The sequence below is a fragment of the Natrix helvetica genome (assembly GCF_964273705.1).
Source record: "Natrix helvetica genome assembly, chromosome: 15".
Classification (NCBI taxonomy): Eukaryota; Metazoa; Chordata; class Lepidosauria; order Squamata; family Natricidae; genus Natrix; species Natrix helvetica.
This window is the reverse complement of record NC_138565.1, coordinates 7,780,933-7,798,612: the sequence shown is the minus strand read 5'-3', so window position 1 is coordinate 7,798,612 and position 17,680 is coordinate 7,780,933. Positions and strand designations below refer to the sequence as shown.

The 17,680-nt window shown below is 47.0% G+C and overlaps 1 protein-coding gene across 4 annotated transcripts in view; it reads left to right on the top strand.

Annotated features, from left to right (window-relative positions):
- NR6A1 (nuclear receptor subfamily 6 group A member 1) overlaps window positions 1–17,680 on the top strand; it is an 82,985-nt gene that overhangs the window by 46,489 nt on the left and 18,816 nt on the right. For 2 of the 4 annotated variants that reach the window (XM_081967653.1, XM_081967652.1), the window contains exons 4-8: window positions 8,429–8,689; window positions 14,157–14,212; window positions 14,380–14,537; window positions 14,707–14,937; window positions 17,190–17,444. In XM_081967653.1, the coding sequence (XP_081823779.1) occupies window positions 8,429–8,689; window positions 14,157–14,212; window positions 14,380–14,537; window positions 14,707–14,937; window positions 17,190–17,444 (961 nt within the window). The remainder of the gene's footprint in view (window positions 1–8,428; window positions 8,690–14,156; window positions 14,213–14,379; window positions 14,538–14,706; window positions 14,938–17,189; window positions 17,445–17,680) is intronic. The other 2 variants (XM_081967655.1, XM_081967654.1) reach the window with 2 other exon arrangements.

The window sequence follows — 17,680 nt, the reverse complement described above, 5'->3', positions numbered from 1 at the left end:
TCCTTCCGTCTTTCCATTCCCACCTTCCCTTCCTTCCTTCCTTTCATTCTTATCTCCTCCCTCCCTTTCTTCTTTCCTTCCTTCCTCCCATTCCTTCCTTTCTCTCATTCCTGTCTCCTTCTCTCTCCTTCCTTCCTTCTTTCCTCTCATTCCTATCTCCTCCCTCCCTTCCTTCCTTCTTTCCTTCCTTTCCCATTCCTTCCTTCCTCTTCTTCTCATTCCTATCTCCTCCCTCCTTTCTTCTTTCCTTTCTTCCTCCCATTCCTTCCTTCTCATTCCTTCCTTCCTCTCATTCTTATCTCCTCCCTCCCTTCCTCTCCCTTCCTTCTTTTCTTCCTTCCTTTCATTTCTCTCCGCCTTCCTGCCTTCATCTTCCTCTCATTCCTATCTCCTCCCTCTCTTTCTTCTTTCCTTCCTTCTCCTTCATTCCTCTCATTCCTGTCTCCCCCTCCCTCCTTCCTTCCTTCTTTTCATTCATTCCCATCTTCTCTTCCTTCCTCTCCCTCCCTCTCTTCCCCCCTCTCTCCTTCCTTCCTTCCTTCCTTTCATTCCCACCTTCCCTTCCTTCCTCTCATTCCTATCTCCTCCCTCCCTCTCTTCCTCTCTCTCTCCTTCCTTCCTTCCTTCCTTCCTTCCCCAAAGCTGAGCCCGTTCCCATGGAAGCTGTGGGTGGGTGGGTGCTTTTCTACCCAAATGGTGGGGGGCTTGCCAAGCCTCCAGGCTCTCTCCCAAACAATGCCTCCATTTGTTGGCCCCTCGAGTTTTCAGCCTTGCTCTGGTTTCTGCAGCCACAGAGCTGCCAATGGGAGGTTTTCGGCCGGGGGGCATCTCCCTGGCCTCAGCCCTCCCCTTCCCCCTCCTCTAACATGGTCCTTCCCCCCCCCCCTCCTTCCTCTCCCCAGCCAGGATTGGTGGCTTGGATGGGGAGAGGGCTGGAAAACTCAACACCCACCCAAGGATCCCCCTTAATCTCTTTTCTCTGCTCATCAGATCACTAAAGACCAAGATAATAAGGCCTCTAAAATCTGTACAGTAACTCCGCTTGAGGTCCTGGCCAGGAGGAGGGGGAGCCTGGGTGGACCCTCGTGATCCAACATTTCTTTTTTCCCCCCCTCCCCATGTTTATGCCACTACAACAGACCCCTTGGCTGTAAATACTTTTGGTCACCACGGTGTAAAGAAGATGTGGAGACCCTAGAAAGAGGGCAGAGAAGAGCAACAAAGAGGATTAGGGGACTGGAGGCTAAAACATATGAAGAACGGTTGCAGGAACTGGGTATGTTTAGCTTAAGAGAAAGAAGGACCAGGGGAGACATGATAGCAGTCTTCCAATATCTCAGGCTTGCCACAAAGAAGAGGGAGTCAAACTATTCTCCAAGGCACCTGAGGGTAGAACAAGAAGCAATGGGTGGAAACTAATCAAGGAGAGAAGCAACTTAGAACTAAGGAGGAATTTCCTGACAAAGAGAACAATGAATCAGTGGAACAGAAATTGCCTCCAGAAGTTGTGAATGCCCCAACACTGGAAGTCTTTAAGAAGACGTTGGATAACCATTTGTCTGAAACGGTATAGGGTTTCCTGCCTAGGCAGGGGGTTGGACTAGAAGACCTCCAAGGTCCCTTCCAACTCTGTTATTCTACTCTTCCATTCCATTCCATACTCTACTCTACTCTACTTCTATTCTATTCTATTCTATTCTATTCTATGGCACTGGAGGCTAAAACAAAGAAAGAACAGTTGCAGGAACTGGGTGTGTCTAGTTTGATGAAAAGAAGGACTAGGGGAGACATGATAGCAGTCTTCCAATATCTCACGGGCTGCTCCAAAGAAGAGGGAGTCAAGCTCTTCTCCAAAGCACTGAAGGGCAGGACAAGAAGCAATGGGTGGAAACTAATCAAGGAGAGAAGCAACTTAGAACTAAGAAGGAATTTCCTGACAGTTAGAACAATTAATCAGTGGAACAGAAGTTGCCTCCAGAAGTTGTAAATATTCCAACACGGGGAGTTTTTAAGATGTTGGATAGCCATTTGTCTGAAGTGGTGTAGGGTTTCCTGCCTAGGCAGGGGGTTGGACTAGAAGACCTCCAAGGTCCCTTCCAACTCTGTTATTCTACTCTATTCTATTCCATTCCATATTCCATTCTATTCTATTCTATTCTATTCTATTCTATTCTATTCTATGCAACTGGAGACTAAAACATAGGAAGAACGGTTGCAGGAACTGGGTGTGTCTAGTTTAATGAAAAGAAGGACTAGGGGAGACATGATAGCAGTCTTCCAATATTTCAGAGGTTGCCCCAAAGAAGAAGGAGTTCAGCTATTCTCCAAAGCACCTGAAGGCAGGACAAGAAACAATGGGTGGAAACTAATCAAGGAGAAAAGCAGCTTAGAACTAAGGATATAATTTCCTGACAGTGAGAACAATTAATCAGAATTAATCAACTTGCCTCCAGAAGTTGTGAATGCTCCAACACTGGATGTTTTTAAGAAGATGTTGGATAACCCTTTGTCTGAAGTGGTGCAAGGTTTCCTGCCTAAGCAGGGGGTTGGACTAGAAGACCTCCAAGGTCCCTTCCAACTCCATTATTCTATTCTAATCTAAATGCCTATTTCTTATAGGCTCCTTCATACCCCTGGAAAACAAACCCCACCAGCCCTTCGGTTGAATGAAAAAACTCCATTTTAACCTCATTGTGGAGTAGAATGTGGGCCATTTACTGCCCCTGTCCCAGATGGGATCTTCCTTTTTTTAAAGTTTTATTTACAGTTTTTTTTTTCTTTGACATACATAAGTGCTTAGTAAACCGTGTATTGTCGAACTCAATTCACTATAAACCATATTAATAACAATATCAATACTCTTCAGGTATACAGTGGTTATAGGGACACGGTGGCTCAGTGGCTGAGACGCTGAGCTTGTCGATCAGAAAGTCGGCAGTTTGGCGGTTCGAATCCCTAGCGCCGCGTAACGGAGTGAGCTCCCGTGACTTTGTCCCAGCTTCTGCCAACCGAGCAGTTCGAAAGCACGTAAAAAATGCAAGTAGAAAAATAGGCACCACCTTTGGTGGGAAGGGAACAGCGTTCCGTGCACCTTCGGCGTTGAGTCATGCCGGGCACATGACCATGGAGACGTCTTCAGACAGCGCTGGCTCTTCGGCTTTGAAACAGAGATGAGCAGCGCCCCCTAGAGTCGGGAACGACTGGCACCTATTGTATGGATGCCCACGAACAGGGGCTGCCATGATGGATCTGAAATGAGAGGGGCTCTTTAATATTACATTTATAAGCTGCTCAGAAGGTTTCACTTCCATTTTTAATGCTTTAATGCTTGGAGCCTGGGGGCTACAGATGCATTTCCGTCCAAACAATCATATAAGCACAGTGATGGCGAACCTTTTCGGCACTGAGTGCGCAAACCGGAATGCGCCATGCATATGTGCGCGTCACAGGGATGGAACCCGAACACCAGCTGGCTGGCACCGGCATGCCTGTTTTCACGCCGTTTGGGGGGGGCTGTTTTTGGATCGTTTTTTTTGGCCCTAAAAATGGCCCAGAAATGGCGTGAAAACAGCCTGGAAAAGTGTAGAAAACCGCTCCAAAAGTGGCCTGTTTTTTTGGCCGTTCTTCAGACCGTTTTTTGGGATGTTTTGGGAACATTTTTTGGCCCTGAAAATGACCCAGAAATAGCCCAAAATGGCTTGAAAACAGCCCAGAAAAGTGTAGAAAACAGCTCCAAAATGGCCTGTTTTGGGGGCATTTTTCAGGCTATTTTTGGGCTGTTTTTGGACCGTTTTTTAGCCCTGAAAATGCCCCCAAATTAGCTTGAAAACAGCCTGGAAAAGCGTAGAAAACAGCTCCAAAAGTGACCTGTTTTTGGGGCGTTTTTTGGGCTGTTTGGGGACTGTTTTTTGGCCCTGAAAACACCTTGAAAATGGCCCCAAAATGGCTTGAAAAACAGCCTGGAAAAGCGTAGAAAACCGTTCCAAAAATGGCCTGTTTTTTGGCTGTTTTTCAGGACATTTTCCAGCGCTCCAGGGCCCGCAAAGACCAGCTGGCGACGTGCCCACAGAGAGGAGTCTCCGTGCCACCTCTGGCATGTGTGCCGTAGGTTAGCCATCATGGATATAGCTTGTAGTCTACACAGATTTGCAAAACGAGGGGATAAAGGAAGATTCCTGCACTTTTATGATTTATCTCGTAGTTGCTGTGAAATTGCGCCGAATGCGTCAATGCGCCTGTTCTCTCAGCTTGCAGGTCTTGGATTCATGGAATGGGTTTACCCAAAACGTAAACATTGCAGAAAATACACGGCCTCCTGCTGCATAACTAAGCTCCCGTTTCGTGCTGAATGAACTAAGTTATCCATGCGTCTTAAACAGAAAACTTTTCTTCCGATGGGTTTTTTTTTTTTTTTACTCCAAAAGCGTTTTGTTAAAATAAATTTGATTTTAAAAAAATCAAAAAAAAGTCCAATCTAAGTTTTTAAAAAATCCACAATTTTGTTTATTTATTTATTTTAAAAAAAATTGATTTTCATCCACCCTGGTTTGGGGTGGGTGGGTGGCTTTAAACCCCAGGCCCTTTGGTAGAACGTTGGGGCTGTGTTAGCCTTCTCCGCCCCGCCAGATTCCCACCTCAAGCAGGGTCAGCCAAGGATGCAGGATAATGAGGGCAGGGCCACAGCGGGTCGAGTTCCTGGCTCTGGGCACCGTGCATGCACCAAACCGGGGTTTTGACATCTCCGTCTCAGCCGTGATTAGCCGATGCCCACTGGGGTTGGCAAAGTCCTATGGCTTGGCCTCATTCTGTCCGAGCCAGGATGGGAAACCTTGGCTTAGTGGAAAACGACAGCTCTGCTTTGGGGGACAATGAGGTGCTTTGCTTCTCCTCTCTCTCTCTCTCTCTCTCTCTCTCTCTCTCTCGCTTTTTCTCTCTCTGTATCTGTATCTCTCTCTCTTTCTCTCTCTCCTATTTATCTTTCTCTCTGTTTCTCTCTTTTGTTCTTTATCTCTGTTTCTCTCTCTGTGTATCTGTCTCTCTCTCTCTCTCTCTCTCTCTGTTTCTCTGTGTTTCTTTCATTCTTTTTCTATCTCTGTTTCTATTTATCTATCTATCATCTATCTATATCATCTACTATTTAGCTATTTTTCTCTGTTTCTCTTTCTTTCATTCTTTATCTCTCTGTTTCTCTCTCTGTATCTATCTATACTATTTAGCTATTTTTCTCTCTGTTTCTCTTTCATTCTTTCTCTTTGTGTTTCTCTTTCTCTGTATCTATCTATTTCTCTGTGTGTTTCTCTATTGCTTTCTTTCTATTTCTATCTATCTCTGTTTCTCTTTCATTCTTTATATCTCTGTTTCTCTCTATCTTTCTGTTTCTTTCGTTCTTTCTCTATCTCTCTCGGTGTATCTATCTATCTATCTATCTATCTATCTATCTATCTATCTATCATCTGTTTCTCTTTCTGTGTTTCTGTTTCTCTCTTTCTATATCTTTCTGTTTCTCTCTTTCTTTCTTTGTGTCTGTTTTTCTCTTTCTCTCTTTGTATCTCTCTGTTTCTCTTTGTGTTTCTCCTTTTCTTTCTGTTTCTTCCCCCCCCCCACCTCTCTCTCTCCGCAAAGCTGCCTTATTAAGGTGGGTGGCAGCAGGGAGATAGGAGGGGTTCACAGCTGCCATCTTTCTTCATCTCTCTGCCCATCATCATCCTGGTCAGAGAGATCTGGGCTCCTCAATTGAGGTTTTCTTGGCGCTTCTGGAAGTTGGAAGCGGGAGACAAGTGGCAGGAGGAAACATTCACACCCACCCAGTTCACACTTTGGGGTGAATAAGCCGAGGCCCATCCTACTCTCTGGAGTCAGAGAAGATGGCTTAGGTCCAGATGTTTCTCTTGTCTCTCTGTCTGCTTTGCCAGCCCCCATCTCACCTCCCTCCCTCTGACCCTTCAGGGGTCCCCCTCCGTTGAAGGAACTGGGTATGATCTAGTGTTACGAAAGGAAGGACTAGGGGCGATAGGGATAGCAGTCTCCCAATATATCAGGGGCTGCCCCAAAGAAGAGGGAGTCAAGCTATTCCGCAAAGCACCCGAAGGCCAGACAAGGAATAATGGATGGAAACTGGACAAGGAGAGGTTCAACCTAGAAATAAGGAGGAATTTCCTGACAGTTAGAACAATGAATCAGTGGAACAACTTGCCACCAGAAGTCGAGAATGCTCCATCAGGGGAGGCTTTTAAGAAGAGACTGGACAACCAAATAGTGCAAAATCCCCTGCTTGAGCAGGTGGTTGAATTAGAAGACCTCCAAGGTCCCTTCCAACCCAATGTGTCTATGTTCTAAGTTGTGTTTCTCCCCTGGTGAGCGCTTTCAACGTTAAGAGATTTTCAAGAAGAGATTGGAGAATCATTTATCAGATAGATAGATAGATAGATAGATAGATGATAGATAGATAGATAGATAGATGATAGATAGATATGTATTTAAGAGAGGTAGGTAGGTAGATAGATGTAGGTAGCGAGAGAGAGATGTATTTAAGAGAGGTAGGTAGGTATATATGGATGTATTTAAGAGAGGGAGGGAGGGAGACGAACAGACAGATAAAGATAAAAGTAGATTGGATGGATGGATGGATGGATGATAGATAGATAGATAGATAGATAGATAGATGATAGATAGATAGATATTTAAGAGAGGGAGGGAGGTAGATAAATAGGATGGATGGATAGATGGATAGATATGTATTTAAGAGGTAGGTAGGATGGATAGATAGATATGTATTTAAGAGAGGTAGATAAGTAGGTAGGTAGGATGGATGGACGGACAGAGAGATGGGTAGGTAGGTATTTAATAGAGGTAGGAAGGATGGATGGATGGATATGTATTTAAGAGAGGTAGATAAGTAGGATGGATGGATGAATGGATGGATGGATGGATGGATGGATGGATGGATGGATGGATGGATAGATAGATATGTATTTAAGAGAGGTAGGTAGGATGGATAGATATAGATGATAGATGATAGATAGATAGATAGATAGATAGATGATAGATAGATGATAGATAGATGATAGATATTTAAGAGAGGTAGGAAGGATGGATGGATGGATGGATGGATGGATAGATAGATAGATATGTATTTAAGAGAGGTAGGTAGGATGGATAGATGATAGATAGATAGATATTTAAGAGAGGTAGGAAGGATGGATGGATGGATGGATGGATGGATAGATATGTATTTAAGAGAGGTAGATTAGTAGGTAGGATGGATGGATGGATGGATGGATGGATGGATAGATAGATATGTATTTAAGAGAGGTAGGTAGGATGGATAGATATAGATGATAGATGATAGATAGATAGATAGATAGATAGATAGATAGATAGATGATAGATAGATGATAGATAGATATTTAAGAGAGGTAGGAAGGATGGATGGATGGATAGATAGATAGATATGTATTTAAGAGAGGTAGGTAGGATGGATAGATGATAGATAGATAGATATTTAAGAGAGGTAGGAAGGATGGATGGATGGATGGATGGATGGATAGATATGTATTTAAGAGAGGTAGATTAGTAGGTAGGATGGATGGATGGATGGATGGATGGATGGATGGATGGATGGATGGATGGATGGATAGATAGATATGTATTTAAGAGAGGTAGGTAGGATGGATAGATATAGATGATAGATAGATAGATAGATAGATAGATAGATGATAGATAGATGATAGATAGATATTTAAGAGAGGTAGGAAGGATGGATGGATGGATAGATAGATAGATATGTATTTAAGAGAGGTAGGAAGGATGGATGGATGGATGGATGGATGGATGGATGGATAGATATGTATTTAAGAGAGGTAAATTAGTAGGTAGGATGGATGGATGGATGGATGGATAGATAGATATGTATTTAAGAGAGGTAGGTAGGATGAATGGATGGATAGAGAGAGGGGGGATGTATTTAAGAGAGGTAGGTTGATAGGACAGGTGGGTAGATGGATGGATGGATGGATGGATAGATAGATATGTATTTAAGAGAGGTAGGTAGGATGGATAGATGATAGATAGATAGATAGATATTTAAGAGGTAGGAAGGATGGATGGATGGATGGATAGATATGTATTTAAGAGAGGTAGGTAGGATGAATGTATGGATAGAGAGAGGGGGGATGTATTTAAGAGAGGTAGGTAGATAGGACAGGTGGGTAGATGGATGGATGGATGGATGGACAGAGAGATATGGAGAGAGAGAGAGAGAGAGGTATTGATACAGATAGATAAACCAAGGTGCTCCCAATGTCGTAACTCCTACAGAGCGGGAGGGAGGGAAGGAGGGATGGAGAGATGATACCCAAGACCACCTTTGAAAGGGCCTCTTGTCTCTTCTTCTCCCCCCTCCCCCTCCCTCCCTCCCCCTCCCCATCAGCCGGTCACCCTCCTCCCCTTCCTCCCGCAGATGACCGGGTGGACCAGCGCACCTGCCTGATCTGTGGGGACCGAGCCACGGGCCTCCACTACGGCATCATCTCCTGCGAGGGCTGCAAAGGCTTCTTCAAGCGCAGCATCTGCAACCGGCGGGTCTACCGGTGCAGCCGGGACAGGAACTGCGTCATGTCTCGCAAGCAGCGCAACCGGTGCCAGTACTGCCGACTCCTCAAGTGCCTCCAGATGGGGATGAATCGGAAAGGTGCTTGTCGGTCGGGCTGGAAGCGGGGTGGGGTGGGGGGGTGGAGGTTGGGGTTTGCGGGTGGAGGTGCCCCCTCGATCCTCCTTGGACCAGTGTGACCTCACGTGTGAAGGTTAAAGTTAAAGGCGCTTATCAAAATGGAATTATAAAACGGAGCTCGCTCAGAGGCTGAAATACACCAAGTAAATGAGATGAAGAGTGTGGAAGAGAGGAGAGAGGTAAAGGGAAGAAGAGAGGGATAGGAGAGAAGCCATAGGGGGAAGAGGAGAGAAAGGAGGAGTGGAAAAGAGAGTGTGGAAGAGGAGAGAGGTAAAGGGAAGAAGAGAGGGATAGAGAGGGGGAGGAAGAGGAGAAGAGAAAGGAGGAGTGGAAAGGGGAGAGAGTGTGGAAGAGAGGAGAGAGGTAAAGGGAAGAAGAGAGGGGTTAGGAGAGAGGGTAGAGTGGGGGGGAAGAGGAGGAGAGAAAGAAAGAGTGGAAAGAGGAGAGGTAAAGGGAAGGAGAGACGGATAGGAGATGGGGAGGAAGAGACGGAGAGAAAGAAGGAAAGAGGAGAGAGTGTGGAAGAGAGGAGAGAGGCAAAGGGAAGAAGAGATGGGTTAGGAGGGGGAGAGGAAGAGGAGGAGAGAAAGGAGTGGAGAGGAGAGAGGTAAAGGGAAGAAGATAGGAGAGAGGGGAGGAAGATGAGAGAAAGGAGGAGTGGAAAGAGGAGAGTGTGGAAGAGAGGAGAGGTAAAGGGAAGAAGAGAGGGTTAGGAGGGAGGGGGAGGAAGAGGAGAAGAGAAAGAAGGAGTGGAAAGAGGAGAGTGTGGAAGAGAGGAGAGAGGTAAAGGGAAGAAGAGAGGGATAGGGAGGAAGAGGAGAAGAGAAAGAAGGAGTGGAAAGAGGAGTGTGGAAGAGAGGAGAGAGGTAAAGGGAAGAAGAGAGGGATAGGGAGGAAGAGGAGAAGAGAAAGAAGGAGTGGAAAGAGGAGAGTGTGGAAGAGAGAGAGGTAAAGGGAAGAAGAGAGGGGTTAGGAGAGAGGGCAGGGGGAAGAGGAGGAGAGAAAGAAGAAGTGGAAAGAGGAGAGAGGAGAAGGAGAGAAGAAGGGGAAGTAGAGAAGAGGAGGATGGCAGAGAAAGAGCTGCACGCCGTCAACTTCTCGCTCTACAACAACTGTGGCAATCACTTCTGCGGGAAGAGGTCTGCCTTAGTCTGCATGGCCAACGAGGAAACAGCACGAGCCCTTAGACTTATATGCCGCTTCACCCTCTCTAAGCGGTTGACAGTCAGCCTCTTGCCCCCAACAATGCAGGTCCTCATTTGACCCACCTCGGAAGGACAGAAGGTTGAGTCAACCTTGAGCAGGTCAGGATCGAACTGCTGGCAGTCGGCAGAACTAGCCTGCAATACTGCATTCTAACCACTGCGCCACTACAGCTTCCTTCCTTCTCGTCTTCCCTCCCTCCCTCCTTCCTTCCTTCCTTCGCGATAGCCTCCTATAGTGTTTCATGGTGTTTTCCAGCCCTCTCTAAGAAGTGGAAAGGAAAGGTAGAGTTAAGGAGAAAGAGAGGAGACGTAGGAGAGAAAGAAGGGTGTGGAAAGAGGAGAAGGAGAGAGGAAGGGGAAGTAGAGAAGAGAAGGATGACAGAGGGAGGAGGAGGAGGAGGATTAAGGAGGAATTTCCCAACAGGAGGACAATTAACCAGTGGAACAGAAGTTGCTACCAGAAGTTATGGGTGCTTCATCACTGGAGGCTTTCAAGAAGAGACTAGTCGCTTATCTGAAATGTTATAGGTTCTCCTGCTTGAGCAGGGGGCTGGACTAGAAGACCTCCAATGTCCCTTCCAACTTTGTCCTTCCTTCCTTCCTTCCTTCCTTCCTTCCTTCCTTCCTTCCTTCCTTCCTGTCTCCTGCTTGAGCAGGGGTCTGGACTAGAAGACCTCCTTCCTTCCTTCCTTCCTTCCTTCCTTCCTTCCTTCCTTCCTTCCTTCCTTCCTTCCTTCCTTCCTTCCTTCCTTCCTTCCTTCCTGTCTCCTGCTTGAGCAGGGGTCTGGACTAGAAGACCTCCTTCCTTCCTTCCTTCCTTCCTTCCTTCCTTCCTTCCTTCCTTCCTTCCTTCCTTCCTTCCTTCCTTCCTTCCTTCCTTCCTTCCTTCCTGTCTCCTGCTTGAGCAGGGGTCTGGACTAGAAGACCTCCTTCCTTCCTTCCTTCCTTCCTTCCTTCCTTCCTTCCTTCCTTCCTTCCTTCCTTCCTGTCTCCTGCTTGAGCAGGGGTCTGGACTAGAAGACCTCCAACGTTCCTTCCTTCCTTCCAGAGGAGGAGGAGAGGCAAAAAGAGAGAGAAAGAGAGAGAAAGAAAGAAAGAAAGAAAGAAAGAAAGAAAGAAAGAGGAAAGAGACAGAAAGAGAGACAGAAAGAGAAACAGACAGAAAGGAAAGCAAGAGAGACAAAAGAGAGAGGCAAAAAGAGAGATAGAAAGAGGGCAGAGAGAGAACGGAAAGAGACAGAGAGACAGACAGAAAGGAAAGCAAGACAGACAAAAGAGAGAGGCAAAAAGAGACAGAAAGAGAGATAGAAAGAGAGGGGAGAGAGAAAGAAAGAGGAAAGAAACAGAAAGAGAAACAGACAGAAAGGAAAGCGAGAGAGAGATGAAAGAGAGAGGCGGAAAGAGACAAAGAGATAGAAAGAGAGAGAAAGAGAGAAAGGAAAGACAGAAAGGGAGACAGAAAGAGAAAGAGATAGAAAGGACAGCGAAAGAGAGGCAAAAAGAGATAGAAAGAGGAAAGAGAAAGAAAGAAAGACAGAAAGGAAAGCGAGAGAGACGAAAGAGGCAAAAAGGGAAAAAGAGATAGAAAGAGGAGAAAGAAAGAAAGAGGAAAGAGACAGAAAGGAAAGAGAGATGAAAGAGAGAGGCAAAAAGAGACGGAAAGAGAAATAGAAGAGAGAGAGAGAAAGAAAGGAAAGAGACAGAAAGAGAGACAGAAAGAGAAAGAGATAGAAAGGAAAGCAAGAGAGAGAGGAAAGAGACAGAAAGAGAGATAGAAAGAGAAAGAGAGACAAAGAGACAGAGTAAAGAGAGAGACAGAAAGAACAGAAAGACAGAAAGAGAGAGAGGAAAAGGAAAGAGCCAGAAAGATGGAAAGAGAGAGAGAGAAAGAAAGAAAGAAAGAAAGAAAGAAAGAAAGAAAGAAAGAAAGAGTCAGAGGGGAAAGAAAGGCAGAAAGAGAGGAATGAGACACAAAGAGAGGAAAGAAAGAGGAAAGAGAGACCGAAGGAGAGGTGGGATCATGGTTGTCCCCTATCGAAGCAACCTTCCCGTCATCCTAGGATGGTGGCACCTACTTTGGAGAAGATTCAGAAGCTGCTGTCCAGGTCCTGGGCGGGGTCTTCAGGCGCCAGCTGCTCGTTTAAGGAAGCTGTTGCCTTCCCTGCATCTGGGGGGCACTTGCAGCCTAACTTCCCATCTGCTTCGCAGCACCCCAAGAGCGGGGAAGACAAACGTTTTCCCAGGGGGGCAGCAGCTGGTCCGGTGTGTGGCCACCAGAGGGAGCCTGAAGGTCTTTGGCCCAAGCGATGCAGCACGCAACCCAAGAGCCTACGAAAAGCTTCCCGTATTTTGTGGCTGCAGACAAACCACAGCTGGCAAGGGCTTACGGGCTCCATTAAAGTTGTAAGCCGAGGACTACTTAAAACACAGAGGTCCCCTTCTCCTGAAGAACCCTGAGGAGCACAAAAGGTGTCCTGTAGCGCCTCCTCCTGGTCAGGAGATCATGTAGCAATAGCCCGTAGATTGATATGCCACTTCGAAATGCTTCACAGCCCTCTCTGAGCGGTTTACAGAGTCTAGACTCTCCCCCCCCCCCCCACAACAATCTGGGTCCTCATTTTACCCACCCCAGAAGGATGCAAGGCCAAGTCAACCTTGAACCGGTCAGGATCAAACTGCAGGCAGTGGGCAGAGTTAGCCTGCCGTTACTGCATTCTAACCATTGCACCACCACGGTAGGTAGGTAGATCTAGATGATAGATGTTAGATGGATGGATAGGAAAGGAAAGATAAAATAAATAGATTAGATTAGATTAGATTAGATTAGATTAGATTAGATAGATGATAGATAGATAGATGATGATAGATAGATAGATAGATAGATAGATAGATAGATAGATAGATAGATAGATAATAGATAGATAGATAGATAGATAGATAGATAGATAGATGATAGATAGATAGATAGATAGATGATAGATAGATAGATTGATTGATAGCTAGATAGATAGATGATAGATAGATAGATTGATTGATAGCTAGATAGATAGATGATAGATAGGTAGGTAGGCAGGTAGATAAGTAGATAGATAGATAGATAGATAGATAGATAGATAGATAGATAGATAGATGATAGATAGATGATAGATAGATAGATAGATAGATAGATAGATAGATAGATAGATAAATAGATAGATGATAGATAGATGATAGAGAGGTCGGTAGGTAGATGATAGATAGATAGATAGATAGATAGATAGATAGATAGATAGATAGATAGATAGATAGATAGATAGATAGATAGATAGATGATAGATAGATGATAGGCAGGCAGACAGACAGACGGACAGAGAAGATAGGTAGGCAGATAGATAGATAGATAGATAGATAGATAGATAGATAGATAGATAGATAGATAAGAGAGAAGATAGCTAGATAGAAAGAAAGAAAGAGATGATAGATAGATAGATAGATAGATAGATGATAGATAGATAGATAGATGATAGATAGATAGATAGATAGATAGATGATAGATAATAGGATTGATATAGAGATAGATAGAGAGGTAGGTAGGTAGATAGATAGGCAGACTTATATACCGCTTCACAGTTCTTTACAGCCCTCCTTAAGCTGTTTATAGAGTCAGCCTATTGCCCCCAACAATCTGGGTCCTCATTTAACTGACCTCGGAAGGACAAGTCAACCTTCAGCCGGTGGGAATCGAACTGCTGGCAGTCGGCAGAGTTAGCCCTGCAATCCTGCATTCTCACCGCTGCGCCACCAGCGGCTCTACGACCTCTACGGTCAAGGGGAGGCGGCCTTGAGGCCTTCGGCACGAGGGCCACACCAATGTCGAAGCCACCAGAGGGCTCTCTAAATATAAGAGCCTTAAGAGGAGAAACGCTTGGCTTCCAACAGAGGCTTAGCTGGGATTGACTGGGGCAATGGAGAGATGTAGCCATAACAACAGTCCTTCTCCAAAGAGTCAAGGTCATTTTTGTCCCTGCACCTGGACTGACGTGGACGGGGAGGAACCTTCCTTCGTGACAGTGGCTCATTGGGCCACGTGACGGACATGTGGGCTCTGGGGCAGGGTCTTGAACTTTTCAAACCGGGTGGGGAAGACCAGGAAGCTTTCAGATTCAGATGTTTGGCCAACATGGCTTCTTTAATGAATCTGGATTTATTAGTCCTGACTTAGTTTCCTTTTCCTTCCCTGCCAGCCATCCGTGAAGACGGAATGCCCGGGGGCAGGAACAAGAGCATTGGGCCTGTCCAGGTGAGCACTTCTACCTGGCTTGGGGGGGGGGAGATTCCCACCTCCCCCACCACCCCCACCTCCCCAGAGGGTGAGTTTTGAGCCTCTTCCGCTGGTTGAGCCGTAAACCCACCCCGTCCGATCCAAGCGAATCCGTCTTAACTCTCCTCTCCCCGGCTTGGGAGCAGATCTCCGAGGAAGAGATCGAGCGGATCATGTCCGGCCAGGAGTTTGAAGGGGAGCCCAACATCTCCTGGTGTAACAACGGCGACAGCGACAACAGCTCCCCGGGAAACGGGGTGTCGGAAAGCAACCAGCCGTCCCCTGTCTCGACTCCGTCTTCGAGGTGGGACTTTGGCGGGGACTTTGGTGGGGAGGGCGGTACTTCGGCAGGGTGGGACTTCGGCGGGGAGGGCGGCCGAGGTCTTTGGGGGGGCAGGGGGGCGTTCAGATGTGTCGGGGGTATCTCCCCCCTCCCTCCTCTCTCTCTCTCAGCACTGCCTTGCCTCTTCCAGTAGGTCCGTGGAGATGAACGGGTTTACGGTTCTCAGGGATCAATACATGGGCACCCCGGTGTCCGCCCCTTACCAGTATTTGCCGCACCTTCTCAGCTGCCCGACTCACACGGCCCTGCTGCCCCCCCAGCCCCGCAGCCTCGACCCCCAGGCCCACGGGCTCCTCATCAGCCAACTGGTCTCTGCAGAGGACCTGGAGTCCTTGGGCACCCCTATGCTGATTGAAGACGGGTGAGTGGTGGCTTCTCTTCCTCCTCTCGGCACTTGTTCTGCCCTGGGCAAACTCCTGGTCCCGACAAAAAAAACCTTCTTATTAATTCACTGTGAATTCTGCTCTTTCACCTCCAGCAAAGTCTTTCCAGGGAGGATTTACGGTCACAGACCTTATCAGGCTTGGAGAGCTGCCAGGCCGATCTCTGCAGAACTTGGCCAGGAGCCTGAAGCAAACTCCTGGTCCCGACAAAAAAAACCCCTTTTATTAATTTGCTGTGAATTCTGCTCCTTCACACCCAGCAAAGTTTTGCAAGGGAGGATTTACGGTCACAGACCTTATCTGGCTTGGAGAGCTGCCAGGCCGATCTCTGCAAAACCTGGCAAGGAGTTTTGGAGAGTCACGAACCAATTAAGCGAACTAATGTTCTCCTGCAAACTCCACTCCCCCTTTGCTCCTCTTTTATTTCCTCTGGGAGGGGCCATTCATTGTCCACCTTTGGCCTTACTCCCAAGTCGACCCCTGTTCTTTAGCTCTTCCCTTCGTCTGGCAACTCACACTGGGAACAGGCTCCAGTTGTTCTTCCGCCTCACTGATGTCCAACTCCGAAGGCAGCTGATAACTGTCAGACGGCCCTGGCCCCCTCTCTGCCTCCGACACAGAGCCCTCATCGGAGCCTTCCCCAGACTCCAGGACTGGCCCAGTTTCCTCCCCAGACTCCTCAATGTCCGAATCTGCTGCTAGCTCCGCTGGCCACTAGCACTGAAGCCAGTCACTTAAATATGATTAAATCTATTAAATTAGCATTGCAGGCCCGACTGGCAATAGAAAACTCGGGATCGTAATGGTTGGAAAAGATGGGAAGAAGCCTTCATCCTGCAATAGATAGACAACAGCTAAAATTATGATTACATTAAACAGACAATACGAGCCAGCCATGTGTTGCATCCTCCCCAAAAGCCAATACAATTCCACGCTGCATTAACAGAGGGACAGAACCAAGATCACGGGAAGTGTTAATTGTTGTTGTTAGTTGCGAAGTCGTGTCCCCACCAATCTTCAGCCTCTTTTTTTTTAGTTTAGTTTAGTTTAGTTTAGTTTATTAGACTTCTGGACCGCCCCCTCTCCCCGAAGGGACTCGGGGCGGTGTACAGGTACCAAATTAAAACCATACAATCGATAATAAATATAATTAAGATCGGATTAAATAGACCCCTGTACAAGTTTATAAAAATTAAAAAACTTGACCTTTTTAGGGGGGAAAGGTGCATCTTATACTCCGAAAAATACTGTAGCTGATAACCTGGCATTGCCCAGGTATCTATTTATAGGAGGAAAATGTCCAGACCAAACTTCACCATATTTTTGGGATAGACACACCTTTCCCCCCCCCCAAAAAAAGAGAGTGAAAATCTGGGTGCATCTTATACACTGAATACAGCATTTTTGGCCTCCCGAAACCCCGACCCCTTCACAAAAAGGGCCACTCATCGCCTTTAGGAGGCTTCCAGAGTGCTCTTGGGAGATGGGGAGGGCAGAAACGAGCAAAGAACGGGCCATTTTGTGCCCCCCCCCAGCCCCCAGGAGCAGTCTACAAGCCTCCCAAACCCTCTGTACCCCCCTTTTTATTGTGTGAAAAACGGGCTGTTTTTTGCTCCCCCCAACCCCCCATTGTCACCAAAAACAAGGCATCCAGAAGGTTTGGGAGGCCTGTAGAGTGCAAAACTTTTTTTTAAAAAAAAAATTTACCTCTTCAAAATCTGGGTGCGTCTTATACTCCCCAAAATACGGTCATTTCTAACGTTGGGTTTTCCCCCCTTTCCAGAGGAAGCCCTCTTGTGGAGTACCGTGAAACCATTACCATGACATCGCCACTGGGCTGCACAGTAGAAGCCGTCTTACGGCAGTACAGTAGAAGCCGTTTTACGGCAGTACAGTAGAAGCCGTTTTACGGCAGTACAGTAGAAGCCGTTCTAAGGCACAACAGGCTGCATCTTAACAGAACACGCACCCTGATGGGTGTTAGGGGTGTCTCACCCCCCCCCCAAGTATTCAGTTTCTGGAGAGTTAAGCCATCTGTGTACCAAGTTTGGTTGAAATTGTTCAAGGCGTTCCAGAGTTAACGCTGGAGGACACACACGCGTGCAGACACACACCGATTTTTTTTTGCTAGAGAGATTTTTGCTTTGATCACGTTCCCATCGTAGATGATCCAAGGCCCCCGCTTTATTTTTGACACTTCCAACCCTTGCCCTCTTCCCGGCTCCTGCAGCTACAGGGTGACCCAGGCCGAGCTGTTTGCCCTGCTGTGCCGGCTGGCGGACGAGCTTCTCTTCCGTCAGATCTCCTGGATCAAGAAGCTGCCCTTCTTCTGCGAGCTGTCCATCAAGGACTACACCTGCCTCCTGAGCTCCACCTGGCAGGAGCTCATCCTCCTCTCCTCCCTCACCGTCTACAGCAAGCAGATCTTCGGGGACCTGGCGGACGTGACGGCCAAGTACTCGCCCTCCGACGATGAGCTCCACAGGTAGAACATGCAAGGCTTTGGAAGGGTCTCTGAGCTTGGGTGGGTTTTCCTTGCAGGCGTTTCATGACCCAACTAGGGAACATCATCAGCGCTAGAAGGGAATATGGGGGGAGGAGGAGGACTGTGGGGTCCTCGGTGCCCTCTGAGCTTGGGTGAGTTTTTTCAGACGTTTCATGACCCGCCTAAGTAACGTCATCAGTGCTAGAGGGAGTGAGATGGGGAGGAGGAGGAGGACG